The sequence below is a fragment of the Nicotiana tabacum genome, chromosome 12, assembly GCF_000715075.1.
Source record: "Nicotiana tabacum cultivar K326 chromosome 12, ASM71507v2, whole genome shotgun sequence".
NCBI lineage: Eukaryota > Viridiplantae > Streptophyta > Magnoliopsida > Solanales > Solanaceae > Nicotiana > Nicotiana tabacum.
The window spans coordinates 46,013,681-46,034,147 of NC_134091.1; the positions used below are offsets into that span (position 1 = coordinate 46,013,681).

At 39.2% G+C, this 20,467-nt stretch overlaps 1 protein-coding gene across 1 annotated transcript; it reads left to right on the forward strand.

The window, feature by feature from the left end:
- Positions 1 to 15,784: 15,784 nt before the first annotated feature.
- Positions 15,785 to 17,577, forward strand: LOC107816832 (F-box protein At5g07610-like). The gene has a single exon (XM_016642573.2). The coding sequence runs from the start codon at positions 16,111 to 16,113 to the stop codon at positions 17,365 to 17,367; it is 1,257 nt and encodes a 418-aa protein (XP_016498059.1). The 5' UTR covers positions 15,785 to 16,110; the 3' UTR covers positions 17,368 to 17,577.
- Positions 17,578 to 20,467: the final 2,890 nt, after the last annotated feature.

The window sequence follows — 20,467 nt, forward strand, 5'->3', positions numbered from 1 at the left end:
ATTATGAATTTCTGGTAATGTCTTTTGGGCTAACAAATGCCCCGGTAGCTTTCATGGATATTATGAATCGGGTTTTCAAGCCTTTCCTAGACTCCTCTGTGATAGTGTTCATTGACGATATTCTTGTTTATTCATGAGGTCGGGAGGACCATGCCGATCATCTTAGGGTAGTGTTGCAGACTCTTCATCAACACCAATTGTACGCGAAATTTTAAAAGTGTAAATTTTGGCTTGAATCTGTCACGTTCTTGGGTCATGTTTTCTCTAGAGAAGGAATTAAGGTTGATCCTCAAAAGATTTTAGCAGTAAAGAATTGGCCTAGACCTACAACGCAACCGAGATTCATAGCTTCTTGGGCTTAGCAGGGTATTATAGGAAATTTGTGGAGGGGTTCTCTACTCTTGCCTCTCCGTTAACCAAATTTACTCAGAAAGTTGTTAAGTTCCAATGGTCCGATGTTTGTAAATGGAGCTTCTAGGAGTTAAAATCGAGATTGACTACGACGCCGGTGTTGACCCTACTAGAGGGTACAGAAGGGTTTGTGGTATATTGCGATGCTTCAAGGATCAGGATTGGGTATGTATTAATGCAACACGACAAGGTTATAGCTTATGCTTCTTGGCAACTCAAGAATCATGAAAAGAACTATCCAACTCATGACTTAGAACTTGCGGCAGTGGTTTTTGCATTGAATATTTGGCGTCATTATTTGTATGGCGTCCATGTGGATCTATTCACGGACCACAAGAGTCTCCAATATATTTTTAAGCAGAAGGAGCTGAATCTGAGGCAGAGAAGATGGCTTGATTTACTCAAGGATTACGGCATCGATATTCTGTATCACCTAGGGAAAGCCAATGTTGTGGCAGATGCTCTTAGCCGGAAATATATGGGTAGTTTGGCTCAGTTGGACGCATGTCAAAGGCCGTTGGCCAGGGAGGTTCATCAGCTAGCCAGTTTGGGAGTTCGTCTTGCGGACTCTAGTGAAGAAAAGGTAATTATGCAAAATAGGGCTGAATCATCGCTTGCTGTTTAAGTCAAAGAGAACAATACAACAATCCATTGTTAGTACAACGGAAGGAGGGGATTCATAAACATAAGACTATGGCTTTTGCGCTTGGCATAGATGATGTTACACTGAGGTTCCAAGGGAGATTATGTGTTCCGAATATAGATGGTCTCCGAGAAAGAATCATGACCGAGGCTCACTCTTCTAGGTATTCCGTGCATCCGGGTTCTACAAAGATGTATCACGATCTCAAGGAAGTCTATTGGTGGAATGACATGAAAAGGAATGTGGCGAACTTTGTGGCAAGGTGTCCGAATTGTCAGCAAGTGAAGGCCAAACATCAACGGCCTGATGGGTTGGCACAAAACATAGAAATTCCAATGTGGAAGTGCGAAATGATTAATATGGATTTTGTGGTAGGATTACCATGCACTCCGTGCAAGTTTGACTCAATTTGGGTGATTGTGGATCGGCTCACGAAATTAGCATATTTCTTGCCAGTTAAATCTACTGACACATCAGAAGAGTATGCTCACTTGTATATAAAGGAAATAGTCAGGCTGCATGGCACTTCGATTTCTATATCTTCGATCGAGGGGCTCAGTTCACGGCAAATTTTTGGAAGAAATTTCAGCAAGGTTTGGGTACTCAGGTGAATCTTAGTACAGCCTTCCATCCACAGACTGACGGGCAAGCAAAGCGGATTATTCAGATGCTTGAGGACATATTGCGTGCTTGTGTTCTTGATTTCAAGGGTAGCTGGGATGATCATTTGCCACTCATAGAGTTTTCTTATAACAACAGCTTTCATGCTAGTATTCAGATGGCACCCTTCGAGGCATTGTATGGTAGGAGATGTAGATCTCCCATTGGGTGTTTTGAAATTGGGGAGGCAGAGTTGATAGGGCCAAACCTCATGCATCAGGATATGGAAAAAGTTAAGACCATTAAGGAGCGATTGAATACTACTCAGAGTTGTCAAAAGTCCTATTCGGATGTTCGTCGTAGGGATTTGGAGTTCAAAGAAGATGATTGGGTATTCTTGAAAATTTCCCCCATGAAAGGCGTAATGCGATTTGGTAAGAAAGGAAAATTGAGTCCGAGGTATTTCAGACCATACAGAATCATTCAGAGGATCGGTGTGGTAGCGTACAAGCTTGAGATACCACCCGAGATGTCATTAGTGCACCCGGTATTCCATGTGTCCATGTTGTGGAAGGTAGTTGGAGATCCGTCCGCTATTGTGCCGATTGAGACCATTGAGGTTAATGAAGAATTTTCATATGAAGAAATTCCAGTTGCCATTCTTGAAAGACAAGTTCGAAAGTTGAGAAATAAAAAAATTGCCTTCGTGAAAGTCTTATGGAGAAACCGGCAGGTTGAAGAGGCCACTTGGGAGGCCGAGGAAGAGAAGAAGAAGAAGTATCCTTACTCATTTGAATAGCTGTGTAATCCTTTTTCTGAACTTGTCGCCTATGAATTTTGTATCACTTGTCCAGTTAATGTAAAGGTGTTCCTTTTGATTATATGTTGTTTATATGAGGCCACCGTTGGTATTGTTATGAGTTATGTTACATCGTTGGTTGTGTACATGTTTTTAGGATGTGATTCTGGGACTCTTTGACAATTGGATAGGCCCAGTTACAAAGGAAACTCTGGCGAAAATTTTGGAAATTTGGGGAGTTAGTTATATTTGGGGCTACTGGTGTGGAATATGAAAAACTAAGTTGCATAAGGAGCTAATAGTGGACCCTGATCCTCATTCGAGGACGAATGATCTTATGTGGGGGGAGGATGTAAGACCATGTAAATTGTTTCCTAAAAACCCGTATTCTATGATGCCGATGTAGGCGTAGCGGTTAATAGTAGTAGAAGCTCGCCGTGGTTCGGACTTTTTGGATTGAACAGTGCCTGGGGAGTTGAAGGAAAATGTTGGGAAGAAGTAAGCATTTCTGCGGCCCGTTCTGTGACCGAAGAACCACTCTGCGGACTGCAGTATGGTCGCAGAGTGAGGTAGTTTTCCGGGACATTTTTGATGTCAATTTCACGGCCAATTATGCGACCGCATAACTATTTCGCGGGCCGCACTTTGGTTGCATAGTCATCCTTAGACTTTTGCGGAGGGAGTTCTGCGGCGCATTATGCGACCGCAAAATAGGTGTTCGGGCCGCATAACAGTCGCAAAGTGAAGCATGCTAGCCCAGTTCCTAGTTGGAGATCCGTCCGCTATTGTGCTGATTGAGACCATTGAGGTTAATGAAGAATTGTCATATGAAGAAATTCCACTTGCCATTCTTGAAAGACAAGTTCGAAAGTTGAGAAATAAAAAAATTGCCTCCGTGAAAGTGTTATGGCGAAACCAGAATGTTGAAGAGGCTACTTGGGAGGCCGAGGAAGAGACAAAGAAGAAGTATTCTTACTTGTTTGAATAGTTGTGTAATCCTTTTTATGAACTTGTCGCCTACGAATTTTATATCACTTGTTCAGTTAATGTAAAGGTGTTCCTTTTGATTATATATTGTTTACATGAGGCCACAGTTGGTATTGTTATGAGTTATGTTACATCGTTGGTTGTGTAAATGTTTATAGGATGTGGTTCTGCGGCTCTCTGACAGGTGTATAGGCCCAGTTATAGAGGAAACTCTGGCAAAAGTTTTGGAAATTCGGGGAGTTAGTTAAATTTGGTGCTACTGGTGTGGGGTATGAAAAGCTGAGTTGCATAAGGTGCTAATAGTGGACCCTGATACTCATTCAAGGATGAATGATCTTAAGTGGGGGAGGATGTAAGGCCCCGTAAAAGTTTTCCTAAAAACCTAGATTCTGTGATGCCGAAGTAGGCGTAGAGGTTAATAGTAGTAGAAGCTCACCGCGGTTTAGACTTTTTGGATTGAACAGTGCCTGGGGGGTTGAAGGAAAATGTTGGGCAAAAGTAGGCATTTCTACAGCCCGTTCTACGGCCGCAAAACCACTCTGCGAACCGCAGATTGGTCGTAGAGTGAGGCAGCTTTCTGGGGCATTTTTGATGTCAATATCGCAGCCAATTATGCGACCGCATAACCGTTTCGTGGGCCGCACTTTGGTCGCATAGTAATCCTTAGACTTTTGCGGAGGGAGGTTCTGCGGCGCATTATGCAATCACAGAACAGGTCTGCGGGCCGCATAACGGTCGCAGAGTGAAGCAGGCCAGCCCAGTTTCTAGAGCCACTTTTCGCGGACCGCATAATCATTATGCGGTCGCTTATGCTACCGCAGAACCTGTTCCGGAGCTTCATTTTGGGGGTTTTTAAACCCGACCCTATTCCATTAAAACACATCCCATAGACCATTTTGCGCTTATTTCTGATATCTTTGGAGCGAGAGAGAGAGTCCTAGAGGGAGAAAGTGATCCTCATCAAAACAATTTCTCTTTAATTCTTGCTTAAACCTTTGAACATTATCAATAGAAGCACCCTAGGTCTTCATCCTAAGAGGTAAGATTATATCACCAAGCTCTTAAATTCGAAATATAACTATAATGGGCAATTAGTAAGGTAGTTCATGGGGATGGGAATGCTTACCTTGCATGCATGTATTCTTAAGGTACATTGGGAGGTTGTGAGTTAAATATAGAAAGAATGGGGCGTGGGATGATGAAGTCTTTCATAAAAGGGCCATGGAACCTTAATACACACATAATGTTTGATAAAATAGTAAAGTGAGCCAGAATCATGACCGTTTTCCTAATATTTGCTTCAATATTTTCTATATTGCTAAAATAGATTGAAGTTGCTTATATTATGGTATATCTTAGAGTATTAAGAAGCTCAATTAAGGTATGTTGGCTAAACCCACTTTTCTTAGAATTGAATTCCATGGTATTCACGAAATTGATGCAAGTCCCAAAATGAACGTCCTAGAAATTGCTATCCCGAATGTGCTTGTTTTGAAAATATATGTGTAATATGTATTCCCATGCTTCCATCATGTTATCTCGTCATCTGAGGAAATATTCAAATTTGACTAAAGACTGTTATGCCAAATTGTGTGAAAAGCCTCTACGTGCCTTAGATTCTAAATTGCTCACATGTGAAATCAAAAAGTCTTGAATGAAAAACTGTGTTGTTGTTGATGATAATAAAAAAGTTGGAATATGGAAAAGAACTTGAATCATGAAATACGGCCAAGCGCCAAGAATAAATTTATAATTGGGGCCACTCGTGCCATTTTATTGAAAAGATGGGAAAGAAATATGAAGTGAGATGACTGATTGAAAAGGGGTGATGTCTCGAATGAGATGGCTTAGCCGATCGGGCCGAGATCGGACTCCGTGTAAAAACTCGGTGGTATTGTGGATAAAATTGTGAATATGATTGATGTCTCAGATGAGATAGCCTAGCCGATCGGGCCGATATCGGACTCTGTATAAGAACATGGTGGTATTGTGGATTGTGGCATATTGGTACTAAAAACCATCCAACCTAATAATGCGGGAATTGACTTAAAAATCCATGTGATCCTTAACTTGATGTTTTAGTATTATTTAAAGCTCATATTGCATTCTTGACTGTTTCCCCATGTATTATTGTTCATTCTATTGAGATAGTGTTTTAGTTTTACATACTAGTACTATTCGACAGTACTAACGTCCCTTTTGCTGGGGGCGCTGCATCTTTAAATGGATACAGGTGGTTCCATAGCAGATAGTGTTGATCACAGATAGTGCTACATCCTCTTCTCAGCGGACTCGGTGAGCCCCATTTCATTCCGGGGTCATGTATTGTACCTTTTGTTTATATTGTGGTCACTTTTTGAGGTATAGCCGGGGTCTTGTTGCTGGCACCATCTTTACTCTCTTTTATATCTTTAGAGGCTCCGTAGACACTATGTGGGTTGTATATAGGTGTTATAAAGGTCAATGGATCATATTGTATTTTGGGCTCTTGTTCCACTTAGTCATAAGGATGTATGTATTTTGAAACTTAACAATGATGTAACAAAATGAAACGACTTAGTAATGTATATATGTATGAACTTTCTACTGCCTAACTAATGAGAGCATGCTCTGGATCATAGGTGAGTTGGGTAGATAGTGTCTAGCAGGCTTGCTCGACCGGGTCCACTCGGTTGAGTGCCGGTCGCGCTCCTCGAGGTTGGGGTGTGACAATGACATAACTATGTTTCCGGTTTTGGAAACCATTGTTGCCATTTCTCATAGCATCCCCCCCAATGTTTGAATGCTAATTGGAACACTAGAAGTTTTTCTCCTTCGTGGTTTCCACTAATGCATTGCTAGATAATTTTCAGTTCGGTAACAAACTTTGCTTCCCCATAGGATATTCTATTGAGCCAACGACTATCTAACAATTCCCTAGTGGTTTGCACTTATGAACGGTCGGGCAACCTTTTCTTGATAGCAAACTCAATTTCTCGGTGGGAATTTTGCTATCGAGCCAAAGATTATCTAACCGCTTCGGAGTAGTTCTTCACTTGTGTGCCTTGCTATTAAAGGTCTTATTACTGCTTTTGAAACTTTCTTCGCTGTTTGCTTTCCGTTGCTACCTCGTTAAAAACCTTGCCAGAAAAACCTAGTTGGGACAAAAACTGGACGAAAGAAAAAATAGTGCATCACATACTTTCAGTACATGTGATGTTTATCAACAGTAATATCTCTTGAGGTGTGCCCCGTTCCAGTTGTTTGGCAACTTTTCTCTATCTTGATTCTCCAACTCGTATGAACCTTTCCTGGTGACAGCTGAAACCCGGTAGGGGCCTTCTCAGGTTGGACCTAGCTTCCCTGCGTTGAGTTCCTGGGTGTTTTGAGTTACTTTCCTTAGAACCAAGTCTCCCACTTTGAAATAACAGAGGTTGGCTCTTTGATTATAATATATTTCCATTCTCTGCTTCTCGGCTGCCATTCTTATATGAGCCAAGTCCCTGTGCTCATCGAGTAGCTCCAAGTTGACTAACATTGCTTCGTTGTTCGTCTCTTTTCTTGCCCGGAAATATCTCAAGGTAGGCTCTCCTACCTCTACTAGGATTAAGGCTTCTGCTCCGTACACAAGGGAAAAAGAAGTTTCTCCTGTGCTCGATTTGGCCGTTGTTCAGTATGCCCATAGCACTCCAGGCAGTTCCTCATGCCATTTACCTTTAGCCGCTTCCAACCTCTTCTTGAGATTTTGTATAATCACTTTGTTCATTGATTCCGCTTGCCCATTCGCGCTCGGATGATTGGGTGAAGATGTGATTCTCTTGATTTTCAAATCTTCAAGGAACTTTGTGATCTTTGCGCCTATAAATTGTGTCCCGTTATCGCAGGCTATCTCTTTTGTTATTCCAAATTTGCAAATTATGTTCTCCCACAAGAAATCCACCACTTTACTTTTGCCAATTTTCTGATAAAGACCTGCTTCAACCCACTTAGAAAAATAGTAAGTTAAAATTAAAAGAAACCTTACCTTACTAGGTGCTGACGACAGTGGTCCGACGATATCCATTCCCTACTTCATGAACGGCAACAGAAATAGAACTGAATGTAATGGTTCTGCTGGTTGATGTACCAGTGGTGTGTAGCGTTGGCACTTATCGCATTTTTGCATGAAAGCTTTGGCATCTTGTTCTATTAGGGGCCAATAATATCCTGCCCTTACCAGTTTAGCACTATGGAATTTGCGTCTGAATGATTTTCACATATCCCTTCGTGGACTTCTTGCATAACATAATTAGCTTCGAACGCTCCCAAGCATCGGGCGCGGGCCTTGGAAAGATTTCCTGTACAGTTGGCCTCCTTTGAAGTTATATCGTACTGCTTTGGCGCGTAGCACCCGGGATACCTTGGAGTGTTCGGGCAACTTCCCGTGCTTGAGATAATCGATGATCTCATTCCTTGAGTCCCAGACCAGATTAGTCGTATTTAACTCATATTAGCTATCTTCATCCAGAACCGAGTGCAAGAGCTGTACTACTAACCTGGAATCTGATCCCTTCATTTTCGTTGATGAACCCAGGTTAGCTAATGCATCTTCTTCTAAATTTTCTTCCCTCGGGATGTGAGTAATCGACCACTCCTGAAATCGAGCTAGCAGAGCCTGGACCTTCACTACGTATTGTTACATGCGATCCTCTTTGGTTTCGATGATCCTGTAGACCTGATTTACCACCAGTTGGGAGTCGCTTTTGATTTCTATGACCTCAGAATCTAGTCCCCGGGCCAGTTCGAGTCCTGCAATCAAAGCTTCATACTTTGCTTCATTGTTAGTTAAAGGGACTTTTCTTATGGCCTTCATTAGGGTTTTTTTCGGAGGCGTGGTTAATTTTATGCCAAGCTCGGACCCCTTTTCGTTGGAGGCTCTGCCCGTAAATAAGGTCCAAATTCCCGATGTTGATTCTGACACTATCACTGCTTCTTTGGTTGCTAGAGGCAGCAATCCCGGATTGAAATCGGCCACAAAGTTGGCCAAAACTTGTGACTTAATCGCAATCCTCGGTTTATACTCTATGTCGAATTCACTCATTTTGACGGCCCATTTGGTCAATCTACCTGAGAGTTCGGATTTGTGAAGGATATTCCGTAGGGGAAAGGTGTCCACCATAGCTATCAGGTGACATTGGAAGTAAGGCCTCAGCTTCCGAGCGGCGACTACGAGAGCTAAGACCAGCTTCTCCGAATGCGGGTAGCGAGTTTTTGCTCCCGTTAAAATTCTACCAACGTAATAAATGGGAGATTGCGTACCTTTATCCTCACGGACTAAAATGGCGCTTATCGCTACTTCCGAGATTGCTAGGTAAACTAACAGTGTTTTACCTTCCTTCGGTTTTGATAGTAACGGAGGGCTTGAGAAGTACCTTTTCAAATCTCTCAAAACCTACTGGCATTCCGGAGTCCATTCGAAGTTTCTTTTCTTTTTGAGCAGCGCGAAGAAATTATGGCATTTCTTAGATGACTGGGAAATAAAATCTGCTCAAAGCAGTCAATTTCCTTGTGAGCCTTTGAACTTATTTCACGCTTGATAGATGATCCGGGATGTCTTCAATGACTCTGATCTTATCGAAGTTTACCTAAATCCCCTTTTGTGATAATAGAAATCCTAGGAACTTTTCGGAGCTGACCCCGAACACGCATTTCTTCGGGTTAAGCTTCATGTTATGATTTCTTAGGATGTCAAAAGTATCTTGCAAATGATTAAGATGATCACATGCGTTCAAAGATTTAACGAGCATATCATCTATATAAGCTTCCATGGTCTTCCTTATCTATTTTTCAAACATCTTGTTTACGAGCCGTTGATAAGTGGCTCCGACGTTCTTTAGACCGAAGGGAATTATATTATAGCAATATGTGCCGAAATTCGTTATGAACGAAGTCTTTTCCTGATCCTCCGGGTTTATCTTAATTTAGTTGTACCCGGAGTAAGCATCGAGGAAACTCATTAACTCGTTCCCGGCCGTTGCATCAATCATTTGATCGATGTTTGGCAGTGTGAACGAGTCTTTTGTGCATGCCTTATTCAAGTTCTTATAATATACACACATGCAAAGTTTATTGTTCTTCTTAAGAACTACTACCGCATTAGCTAGCCATTCTGGATGCTTTACCTCTCGGATCAGATCGATATCAAGTAGGCGAGTTACCTCTTCTTTAACGAATTTATTCGTGGCCTCCGCAATAGGGCATTTTTTGTCTTACCGGAGGGATGTTGGGATCTAAGCTTAGCTTGTGTACGGCCACTTCTGTTGGGATACCTGTCATATCTGCATGCGACCACGCAAAACAATCGGCATTATATTTAAGAAAATCAATAAAGCCAGATCTGAGCTGGGGGTGCAGTCCTGTCCCCAAGTGGAATTTCCTCTCCAAGAACTTTTCGAATAATGCAACTTGCTTGAGCTCTTCTGCTGTGGAGTTTTTTTTATCCGTCTCTTCTGGTACCTGGAAATATCTCGGAACCTAATAAGATTCTAACGCTTCTCCCCCTGGCTAACTTCACTCGATTCAGGAGCAGGTGCCAGTTCCTGTAATTGCTATGCCGCATGCTCCTTCCCTTTGCTACTGGAGACCGAAATCGCATTCATATCCCTTGACGCCGGTTGGTTGCCTTTTTTCTGTTTGATTCCTTCGGGTATTGGGAATTTCAGAAACTGATGATATGTTGATGGTACGACTCTCATCTCGTGCAACCCCGGTCTTTCCAGAATAATGTTATAACCTATATCACCATCCACAACTTCGAAAAGAGTCATTTTCATCACCCCTTCGATGTTTGTGGGCAGCAAGATCTCTCCTCGGGTTCTCATGCTTGCGAGGTTGAATCCAACGAGGAGATTGTGGCCGGAATCATGCTTACAATGAGTTTGGTGTGCTCCAACACCCTCCATTGTATGATATTTAAAGAAATTACCAATGGGTCATTGTGCGGTAGCAACAGTCCGTCTGCGTCCTCATCCGTGAAAGTGATGTCATCTTCATAGACTTCTCGAAGTCTCTTGCTATGAGTTATTGATAACTTCATCTTTTTTGTTGCCGAGAAGGTGACCCCATTGATCTCGTTCCTCCCGAAGATCATGTTGATCATCTGGCACGGGGGGTCTTCTCGTGTTTTTGAGTTCTCCGCGTTATCACGATTGCGACAGTAATTGTTCTTGGCCTGGTCACTTAAGAATTCTCTAAGATGGCCATTTTTCAGCAGTGTCGCCACCTCTTTATGCAGATATCGGCAGTCCCCAGTCCGGTGGTCATTCGTCCTGTGGTATTCGCACCACAAATTGGGATCCTTCTGGATGGGATCGAACCTCATCGACTTTGGGAATCGTGCTTTTTTAATGTTCCTCATAGCCGATACCAACTCTACTACACTGACGTTGAAGTTGTATTCTGATAGCCTGGGGTAGGAAGGATCCCGCGTACCTGACATTTCTTTATCCTGCAATGATCTGTTGTTTCGATCGCGATCCGTTCTTCTGTCGGTAACGAACCTGTCTGCCGACCAGAAACTTCTGCGCGTCCTTCGGCCCGTTATTCTTCTCCTGACCTTTTGCCGACGCTGGGAAGCCAATCTGATGATCTTCAATCCTTATCTTAGACTCGTACCGGTTGTGAACATCCACCCAAGTCATCGCTTGGAACTCAAGCAAGCTTTCCTTCAATTTCCGGAAAGCATCAGAACTTCTCGGGTTCAGACCCTTGGTGAATGCTTTAGCCGCCCGTTCATCCTGAATAGCCGGGAGCAACGTCCTATCCTTTTGGAACGGGGTGACAAATTCCCGTAGCAACTCAGACTCTCCTTGTGCAATTGTGAATATATCGGCCTTTCAGGCATGTACCTTTCTGGCCCTAACATGGGCCTTAATAAAATAATTCGCGAGCATCTCAAAGGAATCTATGGATGCTCGGGTAACAACGAATACCACATCAAGGCTTCCCTCCTGAGAGTCTCTCCGAATTTCTTCCGCAAAACAGATTCAATCTCCTGGGGGAGATAAATCGTTGCCCTTCACCGCCATTGTATAGGTGGTAATATACTCCTGAAGGTCCGAAGTCCCATCATATTTCGGCACGTCGGATATTTTAAACCGCTTCGGGATTAATTCTGGTCCCGCGCTTGATTTATGTGGCAACTGAGTATACTTCTTTGACTCCGGCCCTTTCAGCATCGATGGTGCGCTGAGATTCGGTCCATGCAGATATTCACTTCCCACATAAACCATAAGAGCTCGCTTTTGAAGGGATCACTCTTGTTATTGTGACTAGAACCTTTCCCCCTGCCCCATCAGAGCCGCCCTCGCCCCTCGGAGTATTGTTTTCAACCCTCTGCGTTGTTTGATTTGCGGGAGTGCCGGGAGGAACTGAACTTCATCCATTTGCGTTATTGGAAGCACCCGACAACGCCTGCTTTATTTATGTCATAACCTTATCCTGCCGTGTGAGATGGCCTAGAATGACCTCTTGCTGCTCTTGCAGGACCCTTACCGCTTCAACAACATGCTCCTCTTCAGCATCATCGAGAGTCGCCTCCCGAACATGTTGCGGGTACCACCTGCCATGGACCGGTGTAGCATTGTTTCCCTCATTGCGGGTGTCACTGATTAAATCCTCGTGCTGAGGCTGGTCTCCTTGGGCCTCAAGATTATGTGTGTTGTTAACACCATTACCTGACATTTTCTGTGATATTTTGCTAAGAACAAATAATCAAAACGCATTAGTAAAAGAGGTAAGAGCCAACTTAATTACACGACTGTCTAGGCCTCACGATGGGCGTTAAACTGTTTACCCATAGACATTACAATTGAATTTATACGTGGTTTCTGGACAAGTGAATTAATTCGATTCTGAAATAATAAAAGAATTAAAGAAATACGCAATACTAGCCTTGAGATGAAGATGCAATAGCAGAAACAGTAAATCCGGGAGCAAGGCTTCTGGGCACAACCGTAATGAAATCGAACAGTAAGAAGATAAAATTGTACAGAGTTTTGAATAGATTATAGCGTAAGTTTGCCAGAAAATTCGTATCATTTACAATGATAACAAAGCTCACTATTTATAGCTGCACCTAGGGAACAAAGTCCTAGGATCATGCCCTTCTTTAATGCCAATTATGAGGGCCGTTGAAGAATGTGTAACGATGAGCATAAATAATAAATTCTTTATAATAGACAATGTACTAAATATTGCAGAATATTCTCCATCAAATGCTACCAGGTGGCAGGCATTTATTGCACCTTTATGAGCATCATTCTTCCCGGTAGCAAATAAAACTGTTGTTTTCGGTTTTAGCTATCCTCTGTCTTCGGCTCCACGTGTTATTCTCTTATGCAATTACTTATCATATCATATTTTTACCCTATACAGGAATACCACGCTATACTTCATCCAAATCCTTCCAAAAACGCCTTTTAACCTCCTCATCCAACCCTACTTGGGGCGCGTGAGCGCTAATAACATTCAAAGTACGCCCTCTATCCACTAATTTAATAGCCATCTGCCTATCATTCACCTGCCTAACTTCTACAACTAGGTCCCCGAGTTCCTTGTCCACCAAAATGCCAAATCCATTCTTACCCCTTGCGCCTCCTGAGTACCACACTTAAACCCCTCTGCATCGCGCGCTCTCGTCCTTACCCACCTAGTCTCCTGGACACAAGTTATGACCTTCCTCTTCTAGAGAATCTTAGCCAACTCAATACACTTTTCCGTCAATGTCCTTATATTCCAAGACTAAATTCTCAACCTAAAGGCTCCCTAATGCCCCTTACCACCCTTGCCCCTGCCTCACCCCCTCCCCTGCCCCTCTCCCCGCCCCACCCGAAGACACGTCCCTATTCTACCATCATTAACCACATCCACTGCAATCTACGGTCGACTAAGAGCCAAAAATGTAGGAATTATCCTAAGTTTTTGAATATTATAATTCTCGTCCCATTCATTATTGATTGTGCAGTCTTAAAATATCTGACACATGACAAAAAATTCACTTTATTATTTTTTTATTTTTAGTAAAATCTCTCCCTAATTTTCACTTACTTTCTTTTTAATTTTTAAAATATTTTTCCAGTAATATCTTTCCATCCAAAATATTTGTCACTCTTCTTTATTTTGTTTTTATTTATTTATTATTTTTCACTTTCTTTCTTCTTGTTTTTTTTTCTCAATGAAACCTCTCTGTCCAAAACGTTTATCACTGTTTTTCACTTTTTCTTCTTTCCAATTAGATAGGTGAGTCCCAAATTGGGACACTCTATTTAGAGAATCAATTATTACATTATTTTATATTGTGGATGGTATCTTTAAATCATTATTTCTATTTTGCATTTATAGTATTTTTATCCTGGTGAATTATTTTTCTCAGTTAATAAATGCATGAAATCTTGGATTACCGTAATACTCGACAATCCGAATTTTATTTTGAATAATATTCAAGAAAAGAGTCTTCTAGAAAAAAATTCATAGAATTAGAGGAACTCTTCTTGAATAAAATATTTTTTTTTTAAAAAAACAGTTTTTTTGGACTCAAATTTTTGTCTTTATTTTTTATTTTTTTTATTTTTTATGATTAAAATTAAACATAAATGTAGCAAGTGGAGCGGAGCGATACAAAGTTCCTTATTTTAATTGGATTTTCCTGATGCCACCATTTGAAGTTTGGAGTTATTGTTCGTCTACCTGTTCCCAATGCATATCATGAATACTATTAAATATATTGATATATCATTAAATATATTAGTATTATATTGATATATTCTTAAAAGAAAATGACTAAGAGTTGTAATTGAGTTATCTTCTTGAGTGTATCTTGTTGTAATTGAGTTTCTGGGCCATTCAAATTTCTCAAGTGTATCTATTTGAAAATGTTTTGGAGAATTTCCAGGTGTTTAAGGATAAAGGAGAACGGAAGAAGCAGAGAAGGAATTAGGTACTGTTTGTTAAATTATTAGAAGTTAATGATGGGGTTCTTTTCCTTTCATCTCTGCATCATGTCATTATAATCTAGGGAAGAAGCGGTAAATATTCCTGCCACAAATTCTTTATCACTCTCCCAAATAATCAGTAAAGATTATTCGAAAAGTGATGAGATTATCCGTATTGGTAAAAAATAGAATTGCTACGTGGACCAGTTAAGCTTCAACACGTGTCAAACCAGTTACACGTAAGTGGAAATGATGTGGAGAGAGTATAAAGAACACTTGGAACTAAAATATGTCGGTACCATAACTATTAGTCGAGGAACTCGTCGTAATAGAAGTGCACCAAATCTGGTACAAAATCGCTCATAATTAAGAATGAGGGGGACATCAATTACTCCTGAATTGCACAGAATTTGTCCTTATTACGCCATTAGTTACGAATCGATTATGTAACATACAATAAATGCAATTAATGATTATAACGGGCATGTACTGATTGAGAAAATCAGTTACAAATAGAATTACTATTTGAACTCATATTCCCTACATTGTATCCCATTTGAAAATTATTTTACTATTCTATCTTATTTCTGGCAATTCAAGATCCAAATGATATAAAAAAAGGAGTCATTTTATCGATAAGAATTCTCTTTAGATTTATATTATCACTTTACTATTTCGCTCTTACTGTTCATATTTAGAAAAGTGAATCAAATCAGTTGTTAATTAGTACCCTAAAATACAAATTTAATATTTTTGACCTTCAATCTAATTTTTGGGTTAATCACCGTTGCTGTACCTTCAAAATTTCTTTGGATCGAGGATATTCTCTCCTGTGAGCATACAGCTGAAGTTAAAGGCAAACTTATATGGAATCTCGGTGAAGAATAGTTCATTTTGTCTAGTTTGAGGAGCCCCCAAAAAGGGCAAAGAGGCACCCCTAAGTTTAGGTGTCTAAATGAAAAATCGTGCCAATTTTAAGTGTCTCCGCATGTATTCAGCCCCAATTTTATTAGCTTCTTTGATACGATGTTAACTTTGGGTTCGAAATTGTGCCGATACATAATTTGACATTCGAACGCGCCAAGTTATGACTGGAAATTATTTTAAATACGTGCTCTTTATTTCAAATGATAAAATAGGAAATTTAAGTAATATTATTTTTAAATTTAGAAAGTTATTATTTTCTTGGAACAGAATAAAAAAAATATTTTCAAATAAGAGGATTAACTTGTCGAGACGCGCGTTGACCTTGTTTTCATTTGACTTCCAACTTTTTTTTAACAAAAAATATTTCCTTTATATCGGGCAGAGAGTAATTGGCAAACAATAACGAAACAAAATTTGGAATAGCAATTATTGAAACCAAAAGAAGAGTAATAAAGAAATATTGGCTTTATTTGTATTATCAATATTGGCGAATAAATTAGTAGTTACAAGATATGAATAACTTAATAAGACCCCAGGGGAAAATGAATGATATAAAAAGATTCAACAATAACCATGGTAATTAAAATAAACTATTATTTTTCCTGTCTTGTGATCTTAAAAAACACTTTGTGATTTTCCAAGGATGATATATGAAGTTATAAACCTAATGCTTTGACTTATTGGGAGAAGATTAATTAACTTGGCGTACTTTAGAAGAAACGTTCTCCGGAAGCTAAATATTTTGGCAAATTATATAAGACCATATGTCCCAACTCTAGACAGACAGAATCAAAATGCCAAAAATGAGAATTAAGATGATTAAACCAAGTCGTTTATCATCATTTTCTGAGAAGGAAGTGCTTTCTAATCAAGAGCTTTTGACAGAAATCCTCCTCCGTCTTCCAGTAAAATCGCTCGGCCGATGCAAATGCGTCTCCAAAAAATGGAGTTCTCTAATCACTAGTCCCGAATTCACCCGCCTAAGAGTCCCCTGTTTCAACCCTGCCCGCGCCCTTTTCTTGCACTGCTCTTCTTTATTGACTAACCCTTTTCATCAATTTGTATCACTTAGTCTGGAAAATCCTATTCAAGCACCATTCCAAAAGCTCAGTTTTATACATGACCCTTCTGGAATTAGAATTCTCCAATCTTGCAATGGACTATTGCTTTGCTGCAGCTTTCGTGCTCACGAACCTAACAGAAACTACTATATATACAACCCAACTACCCAACAATTCATCACACTTCCTAAACCAGGAGGGAAAAGACAAATTTCTAAGGTTATTCTTGGGATGAAACTAGCGTTTGATCCGTGGAAATCGCCTCATTACAAAGTGGTTTGCACTCGAAGGTCTGAAAAGGCTCCTGAGCACTATCAAATTGAGATTTATTCATCTGAGACTATGAAATGGAGAGTCTCGGGTCCACCTTTTCCTGCTCGTTACGATATAGGATTTGAGTACACTGGAGTTTACTGGAACGGTGCTATTTATTGGGAATGTGGTGACAACTCGTTACGTTTCAATGTGGAACACGAAAAGCTTGAAAAGTTTCCAACGCCTTGCATTGGTAGAAGTTGGGATGATGAGGAGAGCAGAGTTGCTTATTATGGAGAGTCTTATGGATATTTGCATTTAGTCCAGGTTCATAGCCGCCAAAAGCTCTCTTTTTATAATATTTACGAGATGAAAAATGATGGCACGGAGTGGTTCTTGAAATATCAGGTGAATGTTGAAGATGTTGTCGCCGCGTTTCCTCATATGATTCGACATTACCTTGAGCCAACAGACTGGCATTATTTGGCGATGGCTGTGCTTTGTGTAGTCAGAGGGGAGAAAGAGGAGGATGACTTCATGGTATTGCACATTCCTAGAATGGTCATACGTTATAATTTGAGGGATTACACATTTTACAAGCTATGTGAATTTGGCAATAGTACAAATGATGACGATCAATTTGAGGAGGAAGATGAGGTCCCTGTAACACTTGTTTCCCTCGAATTTGGTTGGTTTAGTGCTTTCCAATATATTGAATCTTTATTTTGTCTGTGATTCTGTTTTGAACGCAAATTGTCTATCGGACGACATCGATGAGAATTTGGCAAATTACATTTGGGACCATGCAATGCACACGACATAAAGATGCCTATTTTATTTTTTGGTAATTAAAAGTTTTTATTACCAAGTGAAAAGATACCTATATATGCAAAAGAAAATATTCTACTATTTGGGCTATGAACTGGTCTTAATTTCATTGTTTAGTTTTTATAAAGCTTTCTCTGGAACCTCCCTTTTCTATTTAATTTTCTTGCCTTAGTAGCTTTTGGTTGCCTTAGTAGCTTTTGGTTGCTGACTGTTAAGGGTAGAACTTCGCTTAATTGATCGGCAAGTAGGGGCGTATCTAGGGGTTCCTGCGACACGTGAACCTATAGTTCGCTCCCTAGATCATGTATATTAATGTTATATTTTTAAAAAAATAATAAATTATGTATGTGTACCAAAGCACAAAATATTATATGATGCAATAATTACTGAGTGCACCTCTCTAGTTGAGGTAGAAAAGTCAAATCTTATGTTAATATTGTATTTTTTATTTTATTAAGTTTCATATATATAAAAAAATTGTCATCATAGTTCAAAAGCATAATGACAATAGTAAGAACTTAAACATTCAGCCCGTCAAATTTATATTATGGATCACCTCTTCACGATAGTGCATCAATTCTCTTGAAATTTCAGATCCGCATGTGTCTGTAAACTCTATTTCTATTCAATCAAAGCTTACATTTGTTACAGATTCCTTCCAGTTCCAACTTTTAGCCAATATCGACTTCTTTTTCCATCACTAATATCAACTCATTGTAAGTTTGTATCTAACGTTCTGTTATGTTAATTTTTTTTTAAAATCTTTACCGTATTAATTATTTTTTACTCTCAATATTAGTTGTACCTTTTCATAATTTTAAATTCTTTTGTTAATTATTAGGTTTCTATCTATCCATAACATTATCTTCAAGAACTTCCAGATCACCCTTGTTTTTTTAGCAAACTATCCAGGTTGGCCTTTAAAAGCACAAATGCTATCACTATTAGTCAATTCACAGATTATTATCAATATTTATTTTTATTTTTTAAAAAAGAGAATACTACCAATATTATCCTTAAATCCCTTTTTTTTTAATTACAAATTAAAGTGACCTTTCGAGTGAATGTTATTGGAATAGATTGCTTACATCTTAAGGAGTTTGAATCTCAATTTTGGGACGATTTGGTGGATATTTGAGGTGGTTCGCATTGAAATTTGAACCGAATTCGAAGTAAAAGATGAACATAAAAGAAGATGATATATGTATCTTCTTGTGTATCTCCGCTGAATTATTTGTGTATTCCATATATATCAAATGTGCATCTCATGTATATCCATGTATACCTATGTATGAGATACATGTTAGATCATATGTTGCAGCAAAGTTTTTAAACTCGATTTTAAGTACGAATTTTGACTCCAAACTAGTCCAAATCACCTCCAACCTTACTCAAACTTTATATATTGTCTCATCTATGTGATTTCAACGATACCCATTGAATTTTTTTTGCCTAGGTTTTTTAACTGCTGTATATTATTAGTGATGTATTTTGACTCCAAACCAGTCTAAATCACCTCCAATCTCAATAGAATTTTGTATATTGCCTTACTTATGTGTTTCGACGAATTTCAACTATACCCATAAACAAATTTGTTTTGAATATTGTATATCATTGTTAAGTTTTTATGACGTTTCTTAATGGCTAATTGTTGGTAAGTATTGTCTATTTGTAGTTATTCCTGTAGTTTGTCCTTTTTTCTTTCTTTGGAGACACATCAATGGAGTGCTGGTGAACATCCTTCAATCAAGAAAGTTAGCCCATGCATGCCCAATAACACAGAAGCTTGCCCAACCCTTCTTCAAGCCACCTCAGATTTCTGAAAAACCCAATACTTTTAAAGACCATTGTTATCCTATCCTTGAAAATCACGGACTCCACTAAATTGCGGTCAACCACATTTCATGAAGCAATTTCGCGTTCGGACTTCAATCTTTAAGTGCACTGGCCCTTCTTCCCTATTTGGAAAAAAGAGCACGTTGCTTCACAGTCTCCCATTCCATCATTAGTTCACATTTTTCCATTTCCATGCAAAAAATTAAACAACTATCTACCACAGAGAGTGTTAGAAAAATAATAATTGAAAACGAAATTGAAGAAGGCTTGAGGCATGAGAACGACTTTCCTTAAAGAAGATATTGCCCGTATACTATCACAACCCAAAATTTTCACCTTCGAGACCGTGGTGAGTTGGTATCAGAGCATACAATTATTATGATTTATTTAGGAAACAAGTAATGACAAGTAGCAATTAATTGTGAAAATTAGGGAGAAAATAAGCAATTTAATATTTAATATGCTAAATGTCAAGTAGCAATTAAGACACATAGGTCAAATAGGCATGTAGCAATTATAGTATGAATTCAAAACATAACATGAGACAAAGATTGTGAGAGAAATAATTACTTCATGATTTTTAAATAATTTATGATTTTTCAGATAAATAGGCAAACAATCAATTTGATAACGTATAGGCACTCGTCACCTCACCTATACATCATTACACATGAAATTCATGTAACAAATAATTTAAGAGTTCTATTCCCTCAAGTCAAGGTTAACCACAACACTTACCTCGCTTCACAACCAAATTCAAGATTACAATAAACCTTTGCCTCGCAAATTCGTGTCCGAAAGCTTCAAATCTAGTCACAAACAATTTAATATACTCAACACGAATCGTGGGAATTAATTTCATATGAATTTACAAATTTTCCGGATTAAAATCCGAAATTTATTTTTTAAAAAATGACAGTGGGGCCCACATCTCAAATCCCGAAAAAACTCACGAAATTCGAACACCCATTCCGATACGAGTTCAATCATATAAAATTTATCAAATTTCGATGTCAAATAGACCTTCAAATCATAAATTTTGTTTTTGGAAAGTTTTACAAAAATTCCAATTTTCTTTCATCTAAATCCGAAATAAATGATGAATATAGACATGGATTTATGAAATATAGTCACTATATGATAAAGAACACTTACCCAGTTCGAAATCGTG